Source organism: Pongo abelii, chromosome 14 (assembly GCF_028885655.2).
Source record: "Pongo abelii isolate AG06213 chromosome 14, NHGRI_mPonAbe1-v2.0_pri, whole genome shotgun sequence".
In the NCBI taxonomy this organism is placed as follows: Eukaryota; Metazoa; Chordata; class Mammalia; order Primates; family Hominidae; genus Pongo; species Pongo abelii.
This window is the reverse complement of record NC_071999.2, coordinates 56,420,540-56,444,118: the sequence shown is the minus strand read 5'-3', so window position 1 is coordinate 56,444,118 and position 23,579 is coordinate 56,420,540. Positions and strand designations below refer to the sequence as shown.

The 23,579-nt window shown below is 42.1% G+C and overlaps 1 protein-coding gene, 1 long non-coding RNA gene and 1 pseudogene across 7 annotated transcripts in view; 1 reads left to right on the top strand and 2 right to left on the bottom strand.

Annotated features, from left to right (window-relative positions):
• LOC100935816 (uncharacterized) overlaps positions 1 to 16,519 on the bottom strand; it is a 90,589-nt gene extending 74,070 nt beyond the window's left edge. For 2 of the 4 annotated variants that reach the window (XR_010136787.1, XR_008512689.2), the window contains exons 1-3: positions 16,116 to 16,519; positions 920 to 1,095; positions 235 to 334 (exon numbers count right to left, since the gene is read on the bottom strand). This is a non-coding gene — a long non-coding RNA (uncharacterized LOC100935816). Of the gene's footprint in view, positions 1 to 234; positions 335 to 919; positions 1,096 to 14,250; positions 14,431 to 15,149; positions 15,263 to 16,115 lie in introns of those variants that run through there. The other 2 variants (XR_010136788.1, XR_008512688.2) reach the window with 2 other exon arrangements.
• LOC129049533 (small ribosomal subunit protein eS4-like) lies at positions 4,769 to 11,459 on the bottom strand (annotated as a pseudogene).
• INTS6 (integrator complex subunit 6) overlaps positions 15,526 to 23,579 on the top strand; it is a 118,225-nt gene continuing 110,171 nt past the window's right edge. For all 3 annotated transcript variants that reach the window (XR_010136786.1, XM_024257704.3, XM_024257703.3), the window contains exons 1-3: positions 15,526 to 16,154; positions 16,514 to 16,591; positions 17,390 to 17,539. Coding sequence is in view for 2 of the 3 variants with exons in the window: in XM_024257704.3 (XP_024113472.1) it covers positions 16,044 to 16,154; positions 16,514 to 16,591; positions 17,390 to 17,539 (339 nt within the window). In the remaining variant the exon portion in view is untranslated. The remainder of the gene's footprint in view (positions 16,155 to 16,513; positions 16,592 to 17,389; positions 17,540 to 23,579) is intronic.

Here is a 23,579-nt window from a genome sequence, read left to right as displayed (position 1 = left end):
TAGTGAACTGAATATTAAAATGATATTCTCACTAATGTCCCCTTTTATCCTTCCCATTTTCCTGTGAGCAAATTCCTGCCTTACAAGATACTTTGTCGACGGTCTCCCTGACATTCTCCTTTATGCCTGTGTCTCCCTTGAATCCCGGTTCCTATAGTCATCACAAGGTTGGGAAACCTGTCCCTAACCCCCAATTCCCACAGGTGTGCCAACAATAAGTACCGTCATACTTACCCAGCATTCTGCCTCTGAATTCAGATCCAGGTTCTTGTTCCATTTTGCTCTGTGACCCTGGACTATGTTAATTCATGTTACTTAGTTTCCATTTCTTTTTCTGAAAAAGTAGGAACACTTAGCTTACAGGTGTGTTAGATTAAATGACCATGGGGAAGCTCTGACACAAGTAGACAGTGAAGTGTCTGTTTTCTTTAATGCCATTTCCTTAATGCCAGTGATATTTTGCCTTTGCCTGTTACTTCCCATCATATTCCTGACACAGCGCTCTGAACCCTCACAGGCATGCTTGTTGAATCTCCTAGAGGTTCACAACCTGCTTGCCAGCGTGGCATCTCTGCCCATCAAGAGTCCAGATGACTTGCTTGCTTGTCCATATTATTCTCATAGCTACCAAATCAATCTCCCTGAAGAACTTGGCTGGGTCTTTAGTCTCACTGGTTAGTGTGGGCAGCTGTCCACTTCTCACAGCTCCCTCTGCATATATCCTCTCCACCTCTGAGTTCCTCTATAATTGTCATTCAACACATATTAAACATTTACTAAATACTGGTTATATTAGGGTCCTCCAGAGAAACAATAGCAATGAAAGATCTATCTATCTATCTATCTGTCTATCTATCTATCTATCTATCTATCTATCTATCTATCTATCTATGAGATTTATTATACGGAATTGACTCACATGATCATGGAGACTAAATCCCAAGATTTGAAGTTGAAAAACTGGAGACCAGGAGAGTCAGTGGCATAGTTCTAGTCTTCCCTGAAGGCCTGAGAACCAGGAGAGCAGATGGTAAAGTTCCAATCTGAAGGCAAGTAGGCTCAAGGCCTGAGAAGAGCCAGTATTACAGTTTGAGCCTGAAAAACACCAATGTTCCAGCTCAAAGGCAGTCAGGCAGAAGGAACTCTCTCTTACTTAGCCTTTTTGTTTTATTTAGCCCTCAACTGATTGCATGAGGTCCACCCACATTAGGGATGGCAGTTTGCTTTACTCAGTCTATAGATTCAAATGTTAATCTCATCCAGAAACACCCTCATAGACAGACCAAGAATAATGTTCGAGCAAATATCTGGGTATCCTGTGATCCAGTCAAGTTGATACATAAAATTAACCATCACACTGGGAATTGTGCTAGTTACTTTGCTTGTATTCTTGTCATTATTTCTGGTCTCAGAGAAGTCATTGCTCCATCTTTCACATCCTAATGACCCCGTCTATGAAGCTGACCCTGTCCTCTCCTGCTCCAGAGACCTGCCATACCAATTATACCTTTCTCACAGCCTCAGTTTTTCCTTGCTCTTTTTCTACCTAAAAACATATTCGAGTTTTTCCTTTATCTTTTTTTGTGCAAAAAGAGAAGTTATATATTCCGACTTCATTCACTAAAACTCCTAGTGATCTAATTTACCTTATTTCTTCTGTATCTATATTCCACTAAAAAGACTTACAGGCCAGGCGCGGTGGCTCACGCCTGTAATCCCAGCACTTTGGGAGGCCAAGGCGGGCAGATCACGAGGTCAGGAGATCGAGACCATCCTGGCTAACACCGTGAAACCCTGTCTCTTCTAAAAAAATACAAAAAAATTGGCCAGGCGTGATGGCAGGCACCTGTAGTCCCAGCTACGCGGGAGGCTAAGGCAGGAGAATGGCATGAACCCGAGAGGCAGAGCTTGCAGTGAGCGGAGATGCGCCGCTGCACTCCAGCCTGGGAGACAGTGAGACTCCGTCTCAAAAAAAAAAAAAAAAAAAAAAAAAAAAAAAAGACTTACAGAAGTCAACAATGGCTTTCTTAATCTAACTTCTTAGTCTTTGCTTCATTTGATGTTTTGGTAATTTTTTAAAAAACCTACTTGCTTTTCTAAGAGCAAAAGATAAATTTTTTTCTCTTTGCTTTGAGAAGTCAGGTCCCTGGTTCTATACCCTCTTCTCTAATTATGTATAAAGTTCCTCTTTCTTGTCCTTTTCTCTTGGGTAAATGCTCCTTATCGTATTTGGAACTTTTTTTTTTTTTTTTTTTGGCATTTATCAAATTCCACTCCATGTTTTAGTTATTTCAATAGTACAGGCTCAAAAGGAAAACACCTGGACTTTGGTAATCTCTATCAGAAAGATTTTCCTGGTTAAAATGTAGTAACATATACATGCAAGCTTTAAGTGACTGGTTCAGATCTCTAATAATTCTCTATGAAGGCTTATATAATTTGCAAAGCTATTAAAAATTCTAGCTGAAACGCTTTTTCTCAAAAACTTTTATAAACTGTTTTCTCATGGAGGATACTGCAAATATAAACTAACTTAACTTTCCAGGTGAACAATCTGGCCATATGTATAAAGAGCTCTAAAAATGCATTAATAAATTCCCATTCTTGACATTTATCCTAAGGAACTAACTGGAGATGCCTTAAGTCATCCCTGACTCCTTTTTCTCAAAACCCACACTAAGCCAATAAAAACCCATTTCTCACCACCTTTACTGTTATCCCCACTGTCTAAAAGCCACCATCATTGCCCACCTGGATTACAGCAATAACCTCCTGACTTTCCCTGTTTCTACCCTCTATAATTTACTCTCACGGAATAGCCAAAATGATCAGATAGCCCTCTGTGCAAAACCCTCCAATGCTTTCCTATCTCTGGGCATAGAGGCCAAATTCCACTTAGCATCAGAAGGTCCTCTTGGACTTCTTCACCTCCTACAGCTTTCCTATGAACTCTGCTTCAGCTATTCTGGCCTCCTTGCTGCTGTTCCTTAAATATGCCAGATCCACTCCAAACTCAGTGTCTTTACATGCTTCTCTTTGCCTGGAATGTTTTTCTCCAATATCCATCTGGTTTGCTGCCTCATCACCTTCAGGTATTTCATCAAATGCCATTTTATCATTCTTTCCTGACCACCCTATTTAAAACTACAATCCCAAGGCCCCTACATCATCACTTCTTATTCCCCATCCCTGATTTAGCTTTCCCCAGAGCACTCATCACTATTTGATGTAATTTATAGTTTACATCCTTATTGTCTCTCTTTCCTCCTCCCCATGAGGGCAGGCACTTTGGACTGTTTGTTCACTAATGTATCTCCAACATTCAGAGCAGTAACTAGTGTTCAAAAAATAGTAGTTGAATTATTACAAATATCTATGTATAGGGCTGTTCAATGCAACGTTATTTATAAAAGTAAAACATTTAGAAATTAACAAAATGTCTTGTCATAAGAGGAAAATAAATCACAATACATCTATGGGATAAATTATGCACTTATGAAAAAGTCATATTTTTACAAATTATTTAATGATATGAAAAATGCTCACCTTATGTTAAGTGGAAAAACACACAAAAAAGGATATATAATAAGACCCCAATTTTATTTAAAACATAAAGGAGGGAATACATACAAAAATGTTATTAGTGGCTATCTCTGGGTAGTGAGATTAGAAGTGATATTTGTTTTTCTCTCTTATATTTGTATTTTGCAAATTCTTGACAATAAGCTCTACTTTTAAATTCAAAAAAGACAGAAAATTGTAACGCTTTGAGGGAAAAAATGCTTCCTCATTCAGCTTCTTTTTAATCCCCTCTAATCTGAATGAATTTCTCACTCCAATTAGAGATACAATTTGCACATATCTTTGGGCACTGATGATATTCTGCTAGTATTTTGTATCTTTATTTCCTCTATTAGGCCATATACTTTCTGAAGGCAAAAACCATGTCTTAATTAAAAATTTAGAGCCTACAAAACCTGTCTCTACATTCAATAATTATCTGAAAGAAAATGTTTTAATCGCCAGGAATAATGTATAAATGTGTAGTATTAGTTGCTTAGGGAAGCCATCAAGTTATGTAATTTTCCTAAAATGATCTGATGTCCCTCATGACCATTTTGAAAATACTTAGGTTTAAAGCTATATTGTTAATAGAATGATGACTACAGCATAAGCATTTTTAGGGTTTGGCCCATCTTCCTGTTGCCTTTATTTACACATATTTTATTAGTTGTTGGTACATTGTATGAAAACTTTTGATTCTGTAGTAAATTTGGAAATGATAGTAGATTTCAGGACACATTGTTAGTTAGGTTACGCTGGCATAACAAATAGACCATGGCACAAATGGTTCCAAAACGTAATGGCTCAAATACGACAGAAGTTTATTTCTTGCTTTAAGGGTGGATGTTCCTGGTTGGCTGACAGTTTTTCTCCATACAGTTAGGGTCCCAGTGCCTTCTAATTTATGGCTTCCCAGGTTATACAGCATTGTTCACTGTATGCTATTTGTATTTACAAATCTCTGCTTCCAGCATGTTAGGTTGTAAGCGTAGTGAGGGCATAGAATTGCCAGACTCAGCAAATAAAAACACAGGAAGCCCAGTTAAATTTCGATTTCAGGTTATCAACACATTTAGTATACATTTTAGTATAAGTATATTCCAAATATCACATGGTATATTTAGTATAAGTATCACATAAACATATTTATACTAAAAATTATGTGTTTTTTATCTGAAATTCCAATTCAATTGAGTCCTGTGTTTTCTCTGGCAACCCTTTGAGGGTAGGGATTACATCTATCTCAGTCACGACTGAATCCCCAGAATCTAAAACAGCACCTGTCTACTATAAAATCAAGAAGTAGCTCAATAATATTTAATGAATAATTGATTTTCTGTCAGTGAGAACCCTTATTGGCAAAGAATACTGATTAATACTAATTAATACTAATACTGTTATTAGTAAGGATTTGTATTAAGCATTAGTGAGGAATACATATTATTAATACTTGTTATTAATAAGAATACTTATTAAGTATCAGCAAAGAATATTTACCAACAGATAATACTTTAATATCAGCATAGCAAACTGCAAATGTTTACCTAAACTTCACATTTTAGTCAGTTTGGGCTGCAATTACAAAATACCATAAAACTGGCCAGGCGCGGTGGCTCACGCCAGTAATCCTAGCACTTTGGGAGGCCAAGGCGGGTGGATCACTTGAGGTCAGGAGTTCGAAATCAGCCTGGCCAACATGGTGAAACCCCGTCTTTACTAAAAAGACGAGAAAATTAGCTGGGCATCATGGCAGGCACCTGTAATCCCAGCTACTTGGGAGGCTGAGGCAGGAGAATTGCTTGAACCTGGGAGGTGGAGGTTGCAGTGAGCCGAGATCGCGCCACTGCATTCTGGCCTAGATGACAGAGCGAGACTCTGTCAAAAACAAAACAAAACAAAAAAACAAACCATAAACCAGATTGTTTATAAAAAACTGAAATTTCTCATACTTTTGGAGACTAGAAAGTCCAAGATCAAGGTGCCGGCAGATTTGCTGTCTGGTGAGGACTTGGTTTGTAGATGGTGCCTTCTTGCTCTGCCATCACATGAGGTGAATGAGCTCCCCCAGGCCTCTTTTATAAAGGCACTAATCTCATTCATGAGGTCTCTGCCTAATCACCTCCCAAAGGTCCTGCCTCTTAATATCATCACATTGGGGGTCATGATTTGAACATATGAATTTTGATAGGACACAAACATTCAGACTACAGCACTCCAGTAAAATAATAGATAAAATTTGGTTTTCCTGAGGTATCTGCACAGCTCTGTCCAGTCTCTACTGAAACATCATTGACACCCTCAGTGACACCTTTCCCTGTTCTCCATGTCTTAAACTCCAAACCTCCTCCCTCTGCAGCACTTCATTTCCTTTCCCTGCTTTATTCTCCCTCTTTAACACTTAATGTGAATATACCACATATTATACTTATTTGTCTACCTCTCCCACTAGAATGTAAACTTCATAAGGACAGGCATTATTTCCCGTTTTATTCATTCCTACATTCCCAGCTCCTACACAGAGTAGACATTCAATAAATATTTGTTAAGCAAATGACTGAATAAACACCATTTGTCCTTTAGAAATGAGTTATACATCTTATTAGAATTTACAGTTATCAGTAGCTTGATGATATTCACCTTAAATGACACAAGATGGCTTTAATCACACAATATCATGATTCTGCCTGCATCAACTCTGTTCACCAAGTCCTGTCCATTCTATCATCACAATGTCTTTGATAATCCTCTTCTCACCTTCCCTGTTGCCACTTCCACAGTGCTTTTATGTGTTCTGTGGATTAATGCAAAAATTGTCAACTGGGCACTGTGGCTCACGCGGTGGCTCCCAGCACTTTGGGAGGCTGAGGGTGGGTCACCTGAGTCAAGGAGTTTGAGACCATCCTGGGCAACATGGCAAAACCCTACCTCTACTAAAAACACAAAAATTAGCTGAGTGTGGTGGTGCATGCCTGTAATCCCAGGTACTTGGAAGGCTGAGACACAAGGATTGCTTGAACCTGGGAGGCAGAGGTTGTAGCGATCAGATTGTGCCGCTGCACTCCAGCCTAGGCTACAGAGTGAGATTCCATCTAAAAAAAAAAAAAAGAAATTGTCTAACTCATCTCCTTGCCCACTGTCTTCTCATTCTAATCCATTCTCCAAATCACTACTGAATTTATCTTTCTAAAATAAGAATCTGATTATTGGGTGTCTTAGTCTGTTTTGCATTGCTATAAAAGAATACCCAAGGCTGGGTAATTTATAAAGAAAAGAGGTTTAAGCTGGGTGCTGTGGCTCACACCTGTAATCCCAGCACTTTGGAAGGCTGAGGCGGGCAGATCACCTGAGGTAATGAGTTCGAGACCAGCCCAGCCAACATAGTGAAACCCCGTCTCTACTAAAAATACAAAATTAGCTGGGCATGGTGGCAGGTGCCTGTAATCCCAGCTACTTGGGAGGCTGAGGCAGGAGAATCACTTGAACCTGGGAGGTGGAGGTTGCAGTGAGCTAAGATAGCACCATTGCACTTCAGCCTGGGCAACAGAGCGAGACTCTGTCTCAAAAAAAAAAAAAAAAAAAAGAAAAGAGGTTTATTTGGTGCATGGTTCTGCAGGCTGTTACAAGATGCATGCATGGCATGAGACTCTGATTTTTTTTTTGGCTATTAATCGTGCCACATTATTTTTAATTACATACAAAGATCTAACATGTCACCCTGGGACCATTTCACCCACTGCTCTGTTTGGCAGTCTTTTGTCTCTCTCTTCAGCAATGGTGAGGCGGATACCCTTTCCTCAGGGAAGAGAAATCCATAGTTTGTTGCCCTTGCCAATAACAAAAATGTTGGAAAATCAAGTGGCAAAGCTGTTGCCATTGGCATCTTTCATGTGAATAATGTCAAAAGATCCAGGGTGCCTCTCTCTGTTGGTGATCACACCAATTCTTCCCAGGTTAGCACTTCCAGTCACCATACACAAGTGACCAGTGTCGAATTTGATGAAATCAGTAATCTTGCTAGTCTCCAAATCAATCTGAATGGTATCATTCACCTTGATAAGGGGATCAGGGTAGTGGATGGTGCGACCATCATGAGTCACCAGATGAGGGATTCCTTTTGTGCCCAGAAAGATTTTTCTCACTTTGCACAACTTGTACTTGGCCTCCTCAGGTGTAATATGATGTACAGCAAACAGACTCTTGGTGTCATAGATCAGACAAAAATTCTCTTCTGTCTTGTCAATGCTGATGACCTCCATGAATCCAGCAGGGTAGGTTATATCAGTTTAGACCTTGCCATCAATTTTAATAAACCGCTGCATGCAAATCTTCTTTACTTCATCTCCTTTCAGGGCATACTTAAGTCTGTTCCTTAGGAAAATGATGAGGGGAAGACACTCTCAACTTGTGGGGACTGGTGAATGGACAAGGGGCAAACATACTGGTCAATTTATCCAGCATCCAGTGCTTTGGAGCTGCTACTTGATTCAGATGCTTCTTGGACCACAAGCCATGGCTGTGTTAGGCAAGGAAAGAGCGAGCCTCTGCTTTTGGAAGCTTCCAATGATGGTGGAAGGGGAAGGAGAGTGGTATGTCACATGACGAGAGAGGAAGCAAGAGGTAAACGGGAGAAAGGTCCCAGGCTCTTTTTAACAACCAGACCTTGCAGAAACAAAGAGTGAGAATTCACTCAGTCCTCAGACAATGGCACCAAGCCATTCATGAGGGACTTGTCCCCGTAATCCAATCACCTCCCACCAGACCCCACCATCAATATTGGGGCTCAGATTTCAACATGAGATTTGATATAGCCAAATTATATCATCAGGGTCACTCCCTGACCCCAAAAGTTTGTCTATCACCCAAATAATAAGATTCAAAATTTTTTAGTTGAGCACATGAAACCCTTCTTGACATGGCCCAGCATCCAGTCCTACCACTCTCCCACACATGTAGTTGCAGCGCTAAACTGCCCCTTCTTACCCACTCATGCATCCTCATGACTTCTGTCTGCTCAAATATCACTTCTTTTGTGAGAGTTAGGTGCTCTATCCTCAGTGCTCACAGAGCTCTTTGTACATTCTCCTAATAACACATATTTTAATAGCTGCCAGCAATAAATGATATTTTGCCAAATCTAAGATGTACATCTTTCCAATATTTCTAAAACTGGAATGGCATCCTACAATCATGGTGTCTTACAATGCTGTCACCAGAAGGTAGTTGTGATGTAGTTGTCTTAGCCTGAACATGTGCAAACTTCCTGGTTATTCCTGGTGGCATGACTAGACAACTGCAAACCCTTGACATTTCAGTCAACTAATCATTTAAAGAAAGGATTTAAATCCTGGTTGTGATCTGAAAACCCTTCACTGATACCTTTGAGTTGGAATAAGAAAGCACCAGCATTGAAACTCATAGAATGGACCCCAACAGCTTGCAAAAAAAATACCAAAGATAATAGTGGAATATTACTTTTAAAAATGTTGCATCAGTAATGCTCTTAGCAGAATTCAATACAATGTGGAAAAATTCTATGTGTCATAGTTTAAGTAGCAGCATATCCCTCCGGCTCCCTCCATGGTCCAAAAATAATGGTGTTTGTTACAACTCATGGTCTTAAAATTGATAAAATATGGTATGTTACCTCCAATTGTCAAAGGAACCCTATAAGTCATCTTATTTTATGCCTGGGGTCTGCTGACATCATAATATTGTATTCTCATTATCTGTTTATCTGTCTTGTCTTTCCACTAGATTATACATTCTCTGAGGACCTAAGACAGTGGCTGTCACATATTAGGTGTGGAATTAATATTAGTTGAAAGAATGACTGCGACGTTCATGTTCTTCTGCTGTTCTACTTTGATTCTAATTGTCAATCTGGATGTACCCATTTTCAGGGCTGATCTTGAATTGTCTGAGACTTCAACCATTACTGTGAAACACCATTCATTGGAAAGATCTAATTTCTTCTTAATAGTCATCTCTACCAGCATTTTCTTTTGAGGGCTGATGTAACATTAGTATGACCAAAATTAAATTTCCTTAGATATGTATTAACTGATTACATTGGCTGGACAGTTTTGCACCTAATTTTTTTATGCTTGTAACTTTTATATGTTATTTGATGTTCTCAACCTCTCCATATCATTGACTAATGTGATCTCAAAGAGAGTAGTATAGCAGAGCGCTGAGGAAATGGTAAGACAGCCAAAAGAAACTTTGTTAGGCTACATATGAGGAACACTAAGTGTATCTGATTATTCTGCTCAGATGGCACATCTAGATATCATAAACCAAGTCATTGGCACATAATTATTTTTAAACTGTGTTACCCTGCTTAATTGGTTTAAAATAATTTAAAAGGGCTCTGGTTGGCTCTTACAAATGAATCTAATTCATCAGTTTTAATTCTGTTAGAATAGCTCCATTTCGACAATTTAGGTTATTATTTAAGCCAGGATCACCATTCTTTCAAAGGTTTTCATATAATTTATTTATGCCCTTTTAAATTGGATCAAGAGCATTAAGAAAACATTCCTTTAAAAGCAGCAGCAAAGAGGAAGTTTTCTCCAATACACCTATTCTAACCATTGCCCTCCCAGAAAAATCTTCCCTAATTCTTTAGACTGTAACATTACAAGGCTCAGCACAGACTACTCTAACTAGTTTTCTCTCTAGCACTGCAAGAGCTCACTGTTTCTTCAGGTGAGTCTGGTGAAATACTTGTCTTGCATTTGGGGGCCATATTTTAGAAAGATAAGGCTGAATATAACCAGAATCTTTCTAGAATCACAGAAAGAAGTTGAGTGAAGAAGAGATTCATGTTTTTCATCTTTTGCTCACTCCAGGGCCTAAGCTCACTGAGGGAAGAGCAGGAATCTCCAGCAGTATTTGGTTTTCTCATTTTCTTTTTTGCCAAACATAGTTGAATTCATAAATATGCATATGATACAAATCCATTGTTAAATATATTGGTGATCACCCAGGGTTTTTTTTTTCCTCTAGTGTGCAGATTTATTTTAGGAGTTCTATTTAAAAATGCAGTTAACTCTAAGGTTTTGTGAATTTTTTAAGTTATTTACTGAGTACTACTTGATGCCAGGTACATACATTATTCTTATACATTAAGCATGTGGTTCCTAATCAGAATTATGTTTAAGATTCACCTGAAGAACTTTAAAAAAAAAAATGAAATGACCAAGGCCTATCTCAAATCTACTGAATTCCTTTCCTCTGGGGATGGGCACTTGGCACATTATTTTTTTAAGCCTTATGGGTGATGCTGATGTGCATTTCTTGGCTAATAACCACTGCTTTAGGCCATCATCCACCAATAGCTAAACTGTCAACCAGAGTCACTAATAATAAACTTGGCTTATTTCACAACTTTTTCTAGGGATTGCTTGTCAATGCTTCCTAGTTTCTGACTGCTGCCTATGTATGTCCTCATTTCTTTCCTGTTCTGCCTCAGCGCCTCACCTTCCACTACATCTGGACTTCTGAACTGGACATGTAATCTCTGATCTCAGAAGTCATCATCATAAGCATAGGTTCTGGTTATGGCTGGCTCACTGGACTTGGCTTTCCTTACCTTTGCATCTAACCCTATCTCTACTACATACTTTCACTTATGACCCTAGTATGACAACCTGCTAACACCATCGAGTCAGGGAAGAAAGAGCCATGATGGTGATGATGGCAGTGGCCTGTCTGAAGTGGCTGCTGCCCTGACGCTGGCTACAATCAGGGAGGCACAGCTATGGCCGCGGTGCTCCATGGAGCCAGCAAGAGCTGGGAACAGGCAGAAGCCCTGCCCCCTTCCAAGTTGGAAGAGTGGGAGTCCTGCCCTCCTGGGTGCAGCTGCAGCCACCCAGTCATGGTTGTGGACCCATTCATCTCCGGAGAAGTGGAGGGTGAACAAGGCAAAGAGGTACTTTGTTGAGCGACAGAACAGCTCAGAGGAGACCTGAGGGCAATAGGTAGCTTCTTTCTGCAGGCAAGTCATCCCAATAAGTGTCCAGCTCTCAGCAGAGAGGAGACCCACAGTGGGTAGCTCCTCTCAGCAGGCAGGTCATCCCGTCATCTTCTCAGCTCTCCACAGAGAGGAGACCCACTCTCAGGGGACCAGGAAGCTCCCTGCTGCCGCAGGCTTGGAAGTGCCTGTTCCCACTGCCTGGCCTCTCCCCGCTCCCAGCACCCGCTCTGATTTCAGAGCAAAGTTGTGACCAAGCCTCCGGCCAGGTGTGCACATGCTTGGGGCAGCATTGACACGCAAGCCACCTGCTGCCTCAGTCCCCTCTGGACTTTGGGTGCTGATGAGCACAGGAGGAAGGCAGGCCGAGGGGGGAATGACAGCTCAGTGAAGGCCTGTAGGTACCACTCAGCATGAACAACCTGGGCGCCATGGGCACTGTGGATGGCAGGTTAATGGCAGCAGGAGCCAGACAGGATCCTGGGTGGAAAGGGGTGGGTCCCCGGTAACGCCAGGGGTCAGGCTGCCAGTTCCATGCAACGGAGTGAGAACTTATGGTGCTTTCTCCAGGCCTGCCCATGGCTGCCCATGGACCAATTAGCACACACTTCTTCCTCTCAGAAGCCCATAAAAACCCTGGAGTGAACCAGACTTGGGCAGACAATGAGATGACCTGCTTGCAGACAGGAGCTACCCACTGTGGGTCTATGGACACTGTGGGTCTCCTCTCTGTGGAGAGCTGAGCAGATGACAGGACCACCTGCCTGCTGAGAGGAACTACCCATTGTGGGTCTCCTCTCTGCTGAGAGCTGGACACTTATTGAGATGACCTGCCTGCAGAAAGAAGCCACTCATTGCCCTCAGGTCTCCTCTGAGCTGTTCTGTCGCTCAACAAAGCACCTCTTTGCCTTGCTCACCCTCCACTTGTCCACATACCTCATTCTTCCTGGATGTGGGACAATAACTCGGGACCTGCCAAATGGCATGGCTGAAAGAGCTGTAACACAAACAGGGCTGAAATATGCCCCTGGCTTGCCATGTTGTGGGCAACACAAGAAGGAGAGAAGAGAGAAGAAGATAAGAAGAAAGGAAAGAGAGGTGAGAAGAGAGGAAAGAAGAGCTGTAGTCCTTTGCGGAGCCCAGACCTAGGAGCTCCCTGTGAAAACCTCTTTGGGGCTCTGCAGCTCCTGGCATCTCCAAGCTTCCAGGTTTCACTGCATTCCCTGGTGCCAGCTGTGGAAGCTGCTTGCAGTACACCTGGTCCAGCCACAGCCTTGCAGGGGGCCAGCCCCTGGAGCTGCCCGCCCTCCTGCAGCTGGCATGCCGGGCTGTATACAGTGGCCGGACCCCATGCTTGCTCGCTTACACACCCCTCGCTGCTCCACACCTGGCTTGCACTTGGCAGGCGTGGGATCCAGGCCATAGTATGAGCAGAGTGCAGCCTGCTGGGCCTGGTAGGCAGAATGAGCCTGACCAAAACTCGGGCAGAGGTGCCATTTTTCCAGCTGGAAAAGTGACACTCCAAGGATCCTGTGACAATGGCTCCATTGAAAAATGATTTCGAATAACTAATAATAGGTAAGGTCATTGTGAATGCATGGTAATCTTCAGCAGTCTAGTTTGATTTCTTTCAAACACTGCTTTGTACTTAGCAACCCAACTGAAAAATAAATCTCCAATTTATAGGGGAAAAAAACCTCCATAGCTTGGAATAAAGGCCCTCTACTGCCTAGATCTCACCTGTGTTTCTAGATCTTGTACTATTCTACATGCACCTGTTGCTCCAACCTAGCTGAACTTCACTGTTCCTCAGGAAGCCCTCAGCAATGCTGTCCTAACTTCCTTTCTTCACATTTTCAATGTCGGGAAGATCTTTTCACTAGCAGCTTCCCCTTCCTTTACCCATATCCAAATCCTACCAGTCCTTTAAGACAGTGTTTCTTAAACCTGAATAATGTACAGACTCCTAAAATAAATTATGATCCTAGAGAATGTCTTCAGTAGGCTGGGGTCCACAGACCAGTTTGAAAAGCACAAATATAAAGAACTAAAGAGCAATTGTATAAAATTATGCAAATGATCAAGTTGAAAGACAAATTTTATCTTTATAACTGGTAAAATAACTCGCATTTTGCCATAGAACTCTGATTCTTATCCTCAGATCTATGATCTGTTTAAGAAACACTAAAGCAAAGCTGAAACCTTGGAAAATGTTCCTGCATCACCCCAAGGTAATACATTTTTATTTTTTCTGATTTGGTGTCTAACAACTTTCTGCCTTGGAGTAGCTAGTAATATGTAGCATTTTCCTAGAAAACATAAGCTCTTTGAAGACAGGGACCACATTTTATTTATTTTTTATATGCACCACACCTAATACACAGTACATCCTCAGCAAGTACTGGCTGTAAAGCCTATATTCCATGCTCTTATTTTGTAGTCCAAATCTCTTTAAAAATCACACTTCTTCTATTGTTCATACTCATAGAAGAGCATATTACTCAAACAGCTCTGCTATAAATTAACAGTAAGTTTCAGCAGTTATACCAAGTCACGAAACTCAGATTTTTAAAAAGTGCCACAGTGTCTCTTCTGTGTCAATGTTAATAGAACCCTTTCTTTAAATGATCAGTAGGCAAATTAAGAATTTCCGGATAAAGAACAAACTCTGGAAAAACAAAGCTAGTGGGAGAGGCCCTGTAAATACCTACCTAGTCTTACAAGGGCTGTCTCTAACTCAGCTTGTATTTTAGGCAGTGTCTTCAGTTTTTCAACTAATGTGTTTGAGAAAACTGTTTTCCTCGGACATGCAGGCGTGGACTCCTTACTTCAGGTAAGGTGACAGCAGCTTGACAGAGAATGCCTTCCCTCCCACGGCATTTGGGACGAGGCTGAAGGAAAGACACAGGCGGGGTTACGGGAAACCCATTCTCTGCGCCATCTGGGCAAGCTGAAGTCAGTTTTTCCGCTTTCACACGAGGTAATGGATTATCATGGGCTCAGGTCCCCTTCAGCTCTGAAACAGGTATTCTATGGCTCTAAGTAAACACGGCATGACACAGGTATTTCTTTGGTAGGATCAGTTGTATTTCCCAGAGAATAAAACGGGCAACAAACCATTTACCGATATGTGAGTCTTCCCCTAGGCCCTATTTGGGGTCGGATAAAGAAAAAGAGGGTTTGTTTCCTTTTTGGCGGGTCCTCCAATGACAGGGCTCCTGGCCCGCTGCGAGTCCAACTCCCACCTCTCGTGGCTCCCCCGAGGCCAAGCGAGGCTCCGGGCGAGGACAGCCCCTCAACTGCACTCCCCAGAGGGAGCGCTGTGACTCGCGGAGATTAGTCCCCGGTCATAAACAACCTCTCACTTCCCCTCCCCCGCCCAAGCCCGCTCGCGCCCGCCCGCGCCGGGGCCGCCCTCCGAGGCCCAGGAACCTCCTCCGGTGCCCGCGAGGCCCCGAGTCCTCCTCGGAAGGGCGGCTGCGGGCCTGCCCTCTTCTCCTAACTAGGTGTTTGTCCACTTTACTCAGCCCTTCTTACTCGTCCACACTACGGCCACCTCACAGGGGGGGCTGACGCCAGCCCCTTTTTCCCTCCCCTCGACCCCTATCACCTCCAACAGCGAAGAAGAGGCCGGCGGCCCTGACGCGCAGGCTCACGGCCGCGGCCGCCCCGCGCGCGCGGACGCGGCCCCCGCCCCCACCTCGCGGTCCTTCCGCAGTCCGGCCCCGCCCCTTCCCGAAGCCCGCCTCCGGGTCGGCCCGCCCGCCCGCTCGCGCGCACCCGACGCCCCGCCTCTGCGCGTGCTCAATAACTGTCCCCGGAGCCGGCCTACAAGCTTCCCCCGCCCCTGAGCTGTTTAAATATGCTAATGAGAGGATAGGGACTGACCAGTAGAACAGCGAGGCGGTGTATCACGTGGCTCTGGGACGTGTCAGGGGCGGAGCCTCCGCAGCCCCTGCCCGAGTTAAAACCGGAGTGTGAGAGAGAAAAGCGCTTCAGTAGCGAGAGGGGCTGAGAAAGTGGTGACACTGCCGGGGTGCGGAGGGAGTCCCTGAAACTTCTCCCAACAGCCCCAGGGCCAATCTCCCCTCAGCCCACTCCCCTCTTCGCCAGCTCCCAGGTCCCCACTCCCTGTACCGGGGGTGGGGTGGGGAGCCAGGCCCGTCTCCCGCTGGGACACACACAGGGGCCGGGAGCGGGGACGGGACCCCCGAGGCGGGGGGGACGAACCGACAGACAGACGGCTGGGCGCCCGCCCCAGCGGGCAGGCAGGCAGGAGGAGGCGGAGGCGGGGGTACGACGGGGAGGACTGGGTCTGGGGAGTTTCCTCTCAACTATCGGGGGAGAAACTCCCCGCAGCCGGAGGAAAGACCCAGACGGTGTTTTCCTCCCGGGGGCCGTGCTCCCCCGCCCCGCGTAGCGGCGGTCGCCGCCACCGGCGCCTCCACCTCTACCATCTCCTCTTTCTCCACCACCTCGGGCCCCGGTGTCCCCGGCCAGCACTATGCCCATCTTACTGTTCCTGATAGACACGTCTGCCTCTATGAACCAGCGCAGCCATCTGGGCACCACCTACCTGGACACGGCCAAAGGCGCGGTAGAGACCTTCATGAAGGTACCGACTGACCGAGCCCGGGCGGCGACCCCGGCCCGGCGGCCCGCGGGCGGCAGGGTGGGGGAGGGCGGCCGGGGCGGGGGTGTCGGGGACCTGACTGCGGGAGCTGCCGGGCTCGGGGACCCCCTCCCCCACCGCGCGGGCGGGCGGGCGCTGCGAGCCAGGCTTGGCCGGGGCCCGGGCTCCGGCCCCGGGCGGTGTGTGGGGAGCGATCTGTGTGTGGGGGACGGCGTGGAGGGGTGGCCGCTGCGTGTGCGGTACTGTGGGGGCGGCGGGGCCGCTGGGCGCCCCTTCTCCGCCTCGTAACCTCGCCTCTGTGCTTCCCTCTCGCCTGCCCTGTTCCTCCTCCGGTCCCGCAGCTCCGTGCCCGGGACCCTGCCAGCAGAGGAGACAGGTATATGCTGGTCACTTTCGAAGAGCCGCCCTATGCTATCAAGGTAACAGCCCTCGCCCTCCCCCTTTCCTCCCTTCCCTTCCCTGTTCCTTCCACGCTCGCCCTCCCCGCCCCCCCCATTCACCCTTCATTATGCTCCCCTCCCCCACCCGCTGCGCTCCCAGCCGCTGAGGTCTCTTCCCTGCGGGCTCCCACCCCCTCCCCCGCTCGGCAGCGTCCTAGCGCGGCGCGGAGTCGCGGGGCCACCGCCGTCCCCTCCCGGCCCGGCCCGCGGCGGCGGCGGCGGCGGCGGCGGCGCTGCTATCAACATGGCCGACATTTCCCCTCCGCGGCGTGAGCGGCAGCAATGAACTGTGGGGGATATTTATTCAAGTTAGCCGGAGTGACAGCCGGGCCCGGCCGCGCACAGCCCCGGTTTGCATTAAAGGGGAATCGGCTCGGCCGGCCCGGAAGCCAGATGCGGGGCTGCCAGGATTGGTCTTGTCAGATTCGTCCTAAGAGGGCCGGTGGGACAGCTGCAGGTTAACTTCCTAAGTCCGGCTCCCATCTGCTTCCACTAGTACCTTCACATACCCAGATTTTGGGTATTAGATTAGGTAGTAAATTTGTCAGTGAAGTTATAAAGTATTAAGGCAGTTAACTACCAAAACCTAGAGAGGAAGCTGGGTTATTCCTGGGCCACCTTTGGAAGAGAGTTTCCTCAGCAGCGGTACAGTATTAACACGTTAACCAAGCCAAACCAACCAAAAGTGAAGCTGCTACTTGGTGAACGTCAGATTATAACGGCTCTGTGTACATGGCTTTAAAAAATGAAAAAAAAAACTTACATTTTTCTTTTCAGGCTGGATGGAAAGAAAACCATGCAACGTTTATGAATGAACTGAAAAACCTTCAGGCTGAAGGACTTACGACTCTTGGCCAATCCCTAAGGACAGCTTTTGATTTATTAAATTTAAATAGATTAGTAACTGGCATAGACAACTATGGGCAGGTAGGTTGAATAATAAGGTGGCAAAATAGTTGATTTTTCATTTTGTGGAAAAACACAGTCCAGTCCAAAAACTACATAACATGAAATGCAAGTATAAAACATTCCAAATTAAAATAGAATATGCACATTGTTCAAAGGCAAAACTGTTACCCTACTATATATATTTTACATCCCTCATTTTTTCCCCCCTCTAAAATGCATTTGTATTCAGGATTAGAATCTGAATCTTTTGCTATAAAGTTGACATACATTGGTTTTAATCCCTTGAAAGTTCGGTAAAGACCTAAAAGGAAAAGCATCCTACCACACCACACTCATGTTGTATGTGCAACGATTGTAGTGGCTTAGAGACACTAGTTCGTGTTCTTCATTTCTGTATTAGTAAAGATGTTAGAGGAAATTAATCTGTTTGTTGCATCAGGGTTTAATGTGACCATGTTGTATAACTATTCTGAAAGGTAAGAAGTTTTTCACTGGAGTACAGTCACTGGCTGAGAACATTAAGTTTTCTTTTGAAGTATACACAGTTAACAACTATTGCAGGAAGAATTCCGAATTAAATTTCAGGCCCAGAGTTTTGATTTAAACTCCAAACCCTTGGAAAAAAAGACTGCTGGAAAATATGAAAGAACCCTTCGTTTCTTAACCCCCACAAGTCCTTTTATTGCACTTAACTTTCATGATTTGAGGATGAGAGGAGCTTTAAATCAACAATAATTCACTAAGGAATACTGCAAGGTGGTCCATTGTAACATTTTATGATATTATTGCCCTGGAAATAAAAGATACTGAACAATGTATAATGTTACATGTAACAAAGGAATATTATTTCCAAGGAGCTCAATTCTTATGTTGTAGTGAAAAGCACTATTCCTATAATTATATATTGGGTATATGTTGTATTCTTTTCCCAAGTCCCACAGTCCCTAGTTTTGTGAGTTTCATACATTTCAGGGAAATTCTTTCTGTGACTACAACTTGTATTTGCTTCCTATTGAAGGAAATGGACTTGTTTCTGTTTCAGAAAATTTTAAGCTTCTTAGGGATAACTTCAGTGCTTAAGTGTCTTTGGAAATAGCTGAATTTAGTTCTATAACATTTAAAATGTACACTGAAATTCAGAGTGAGCTTACCAAATTGAACTTCCATCATTTAATTAGGTAAATATGTACTTTCTTACCACATTAATACTTTTATGTTTTTCCCGTCTCTGCTGCTTTTGTTTTGCAACTTTTAGTAATTTAGGTAGATTTGCAATGAACTTTTTGGTTTGTTTCTGTAAAATAGTGGATTTCTTTCTCTTTTATATTCCTTTGTGATATGTAGTGCAACACAGTCTTATTGCTTAAGGTTTTCATCCTTACCGCTTTGAGTTCAAAGAGATATTTAAAACTTGCCATTATTTGGTTACCTTTATTTGGTTGTCATGTTGTTAGCATATGGCAGAACTATTAGTTTCCTCTTTTTCTGCATCACATTTCGTAAGTGGTCAAGGCATTTGGACGTATTCACCTCCTACTACCTATTAAAATACTTCTTAGATTGCTTCCTTCGAAAAACTGCTTGTCATGGAGAGGCTGAGGACATTTGTAATTTAAACCTGTATTTTCCTTTTCCCAGTTGATATCTGCCCCCAGAGAACACTTTAGTTCTTGTCTATAAGGCTTACCAAAAGTTTGCGGGAAAGGTGGTCCTGTGCTGTTACCACTTTGACCAAGAGAAGAACCTGGAGATTGGGATGTTTTTGCATGTCAGGATTTATTAATTTAATAACAGGGAGGGATGATGCTTCTCACTTATTTTGATGAATCAGCAAAGATTGCAAAGCATAATATTAATGCTTATGTCTTGAATTGGCACATTAAAAATGACACTAGCATTAAAATAAGCCACTGTTTTCAAATGAAAATGATAATTTGAGTAAAGAGTATTGAATTGGAAGAAAACATTCTTCCAGAAGATTTTTTTCATCATAAAACTATCTGATTTAAACATTGCATGTTTTCTTTTCACAACAAGGATAAATGATTAGGAATTTTGGATGTCTCAAATATTTAATACTGAATATTGTTCATGTGTTTTCTTCTTTGTAAAAGTACTTTGTATCTGCCTGTTTGCTGTGGAATACATTTATCTTGTAACTTCAATGTCTTTACATAAGTATTTCCCCTTTCCTGCTCTATACTAGGATCTGTGGCGTTCACAGTACGAAATACTTGTATGTAATGTTAGTAGTTGAAGGAAATGAGAAAAGGTTAGGTGGAAGGTAGAACGTATATATTTTATAGAACATCTGAAGACTTTAATGTTCTGAATTACTTTCTTAAATGTCTGGGTTAATTTTTTTTTATATTTATGTAGATATCCACATTGTCCCACATATATGCACATATATGATTTTTCATAACTAATTACAAGACTATTAAATCTATATTGCATTTGTTAATTAACATACCTACAAATAAAACATCTTTGAATTATTAGCTAGGATGCTATCAGAATCTGCAGGGCATTAGTAAGGTGAAGTAGCTGAGAAAAAAGAATGGTTCTCAGTGAATGTTTTCCTCAAGCACTTTGGATATCCCACTAAAAAATTCCATGCCTATAGACATTGTTATAAATATTTAATTTTGATAATCAGTACCATTTACTGATATTTCTACAGTAATGGAACAATGTGTAGCCTTTAGTCAATCTTTTCATTTATAGCAGTACTTTATTAAGTTGCATATCATTGCAGATAAATTTGATACATAAGTTTTTCACATGTGTTCAACAGAGTTTCAAATAATGCTGATCCTTTGAGACCTGCTGAAAGTCTGAAGCAGCCTTAATATCTAAAATTAGGAAATGTATAAAATGTGAGAGGTCTCATTAAAGTTTTATATGTAGATGAGTTCATTTTCTTATTGTTACAGGTCATCCTGTTTTCTATCAATATATATGTATATATTTTGTGAGACAGAGTTTCTCTCTTGTTGCCGAGACTGGAGTGCAGTGGTGCGATCTCGGCTCACCGCAGCCTCCTCCTCCTGGGTTCAAGCCATTCTCACGCTTCAGCCTCCTGAGCAGCTGGGATTACAGGCTTGAGCCACCATGCCTGGTTAATTTTGTATTTTTAGTAGAGACTGGGTTTCTCCATGTTGGTCAGGCTGGTCTCGAACTCCTGAACTCAGGTGATCTGCCCACCTTGGCCTCCCAAAGTGCTAGGATTACAGGCGTGAGCCACAGCACCTGGCCCGATATTTTCAACATTGTCTTTTTTTTTTTTTTTTTTTCCAGTAAATTGTGTTAGTTAAGATTAGCCAATATATCTTTACTCTGGCCTGCAAGTCCATTTTTGTTACTGACCTGATTCCACACCCCCGCTACCTGAAGTATATTAGTACTGATTAAATTGTTCCAGGAGTTAGAATGGCACCTTTCCTACTATGTGCCCTTGGTGAAGACAATCCTTGACAGATATCTTAAAAGGAGATAAAATATGTGCTTAATTTTTTGAGGATTTTCTATGGTGAATGTTTACCTCATTGAAAAATGGTGGCTTTTGTACAATATCAAATTTAATGATTCTCAGGGAAAAGAATTTTAACCAATTTTATTTTTGAGCATAAAGGTCTATTTTGTAAACTTAGGAGATAATACAGTTGTAGTTTTAATACTACTTTTTTTCCCTTTACCTAAATAGTACCCATTTAATAGGTGGTGTGAAATACAGGCTTCGTTTTGAAGGCTGGCAGGTGAAGTAGTGAGAACTCCATTTCCATTTGGGTGCTTGGTTTCTCTTAGATTATCAACAAATGTATGAATAAGAGTTTGATGTTTATTAAGCTATAGACATCTTTTCAAATGAAAGTAAGTTAATTACTATACCTGAAATACTGCTGTGTTGAATATAAACTGGAAACACAATGATGAATGGTATTTTGTAAATTTTTTAATTCCTTTAATTAAAATTATTTTTAAAATTGTGGTGAGAAACACCTGACAAAATTTACCATCTTAACCATCTTTAAGTGTGCAGTTCAGTAGTGTTAAGTATATTCATATTGCTGTGCAACCAATATCCGGAACTTTTTTATCTTGCAAAATTGAAACTCTATATCAAGTAACTCCCAGTCCCTGGAAACCTCTATTCTACTTTCTGTTTTTATGAATTTGTCTACTCTAGATATCACAGTTAAGTGAAATCGTACAGTATTTGCCTTTTTAGATGGGCTCATTTCACTTAGCATAATGTTCTCAACATTCATTTATGTTTTAGCATGTCAGGATTTTTTCATCCTTTTTAAGGCTGAATAGTACTCTATTGTATGTACCACATTTTGCTTATCCACATATCCATTGATAGCCACTTGGGTTGCTTCCACTTCTTGGCTGTTGTGAATAGTGCTGCAATGAACATGGTTGTGTAAGTAACTTTTTGAGATCCTGCTTCTAGTTCTTTTGGATATATACCCTGAAATGAAATGACTGGATCATATTGTAATTCCATTTTAAATTTTTTGAGGAAGTACCATACTGTTTTTCGTAGCAGTTGTGCCGTTTTATATTCCTACCAACAGTGCACAAGGGTTACACTTTCTTTATATCTTCGCTAACACAATTTTCTGTTTTACTTTGACATTAGCCATCCTAATGGGTGTGAGGTCGTATCTCATTGTGGTTTTTATTTACATTTCCCTAATAATTATTTATGTTAAGCATCAACATAAGCTTGTTGGCCATTTGTACACTGTCTTTGGAGAAATGTTCATTCAAGTCCTTTGCCCGTTTTAAAATTGTTTTTTGTTGTTGAGTTTTAGGATTTCTTTATATTTTCTGGATATTAATCCCTTATCAGATAAATGATTTGTGAATATTTTCTCCCATTATGTAGTCTGCTTTTACACTCTGTTGTTTCTTCAATGCGCAAAATTTTTAATTTTTATATGATCCAATTTACATATTTTTACTTTTATTGCTTGTGCCTTTGGTGTCATCCACAAAATCATTGCTAAATCCAGTGTCACTGAAGCTTTTCTCCTGTGTTTTCTTTTAAGAGTTTTATAGCTTTATATCTTCTGTTTAGGTCTTTAATCTATTTTGAATTAATTTTTGTATATGGTATAAGGTAAGGGTCCAACTTCATTCTTTTGCATGTGGATATCCAGTTTCTCCACCACCATGTTGAAGAGACTGCTCTTTCCCCTTTGAATGGTCTCTGCAAATCCCTGAACTTTTGAGCCTCAATAATTTTTGTTGGTGGAGAGGGCACTCTCCTGTCAAACTTGCTTAAATGTTTTTTCCCCATCTTTATTGTGTAAAAGAAGAGCAATGGCTAGAAATGTGAGAATTGGAATCCCAATCTTGGCCTCGCCATTGAATTATTATGTAACATTGAGCATTCACATTACTATTTTGAGCCTCTGCTACTTCTTATTCCAAGTTGGCAATAATGAAGCCATTGTACCTTTAATATAGAATTGATGAGAGATTTAAATGGGATGATTTATTTAAAATGTACTTTATTAGGATGTGCTCACTAGACAAAAGCATCCTTTTCTTCCAAAAGATTAGTATGTCTACCGCTAGTTTTCTATTTTTTCAGCTGTAAATTTGAAATTAAAATTATAAAAATCTTTACGGCTGATTATTACATGCTTTAAACATCTATTAGTATCACGAAGTGTATGTTTTTCCTTGGGCTTTGTATTGTATCCCAGGAAAAGCAGGTGTGAAAGAAAAGTAATATAACTTGGCCAAAGTTGTCTCAGTGGCATTTAATAAGCATAGGATGATGTTTTTTAAAGAAGTGTTAAAACAATTTAAATAATTTAGCAGATAAGTCAGAAAGTCATTCTTTTGCAAGAATACTTATGTGAAAAAAGCACATGCTTTAGGATTCTTTCAAATAGGGAGCTCCCCCTAGTGCGTTTTAGATGAGATTTACACAAGTTTGATTTGCAGGGGACCTTTTAGGAGCCCATCTGTTGGGTAAATCAAGGGATAGTTTAATAAGATTTAACTGAGCTCAAAGTAGTACAAAATGGATATGATT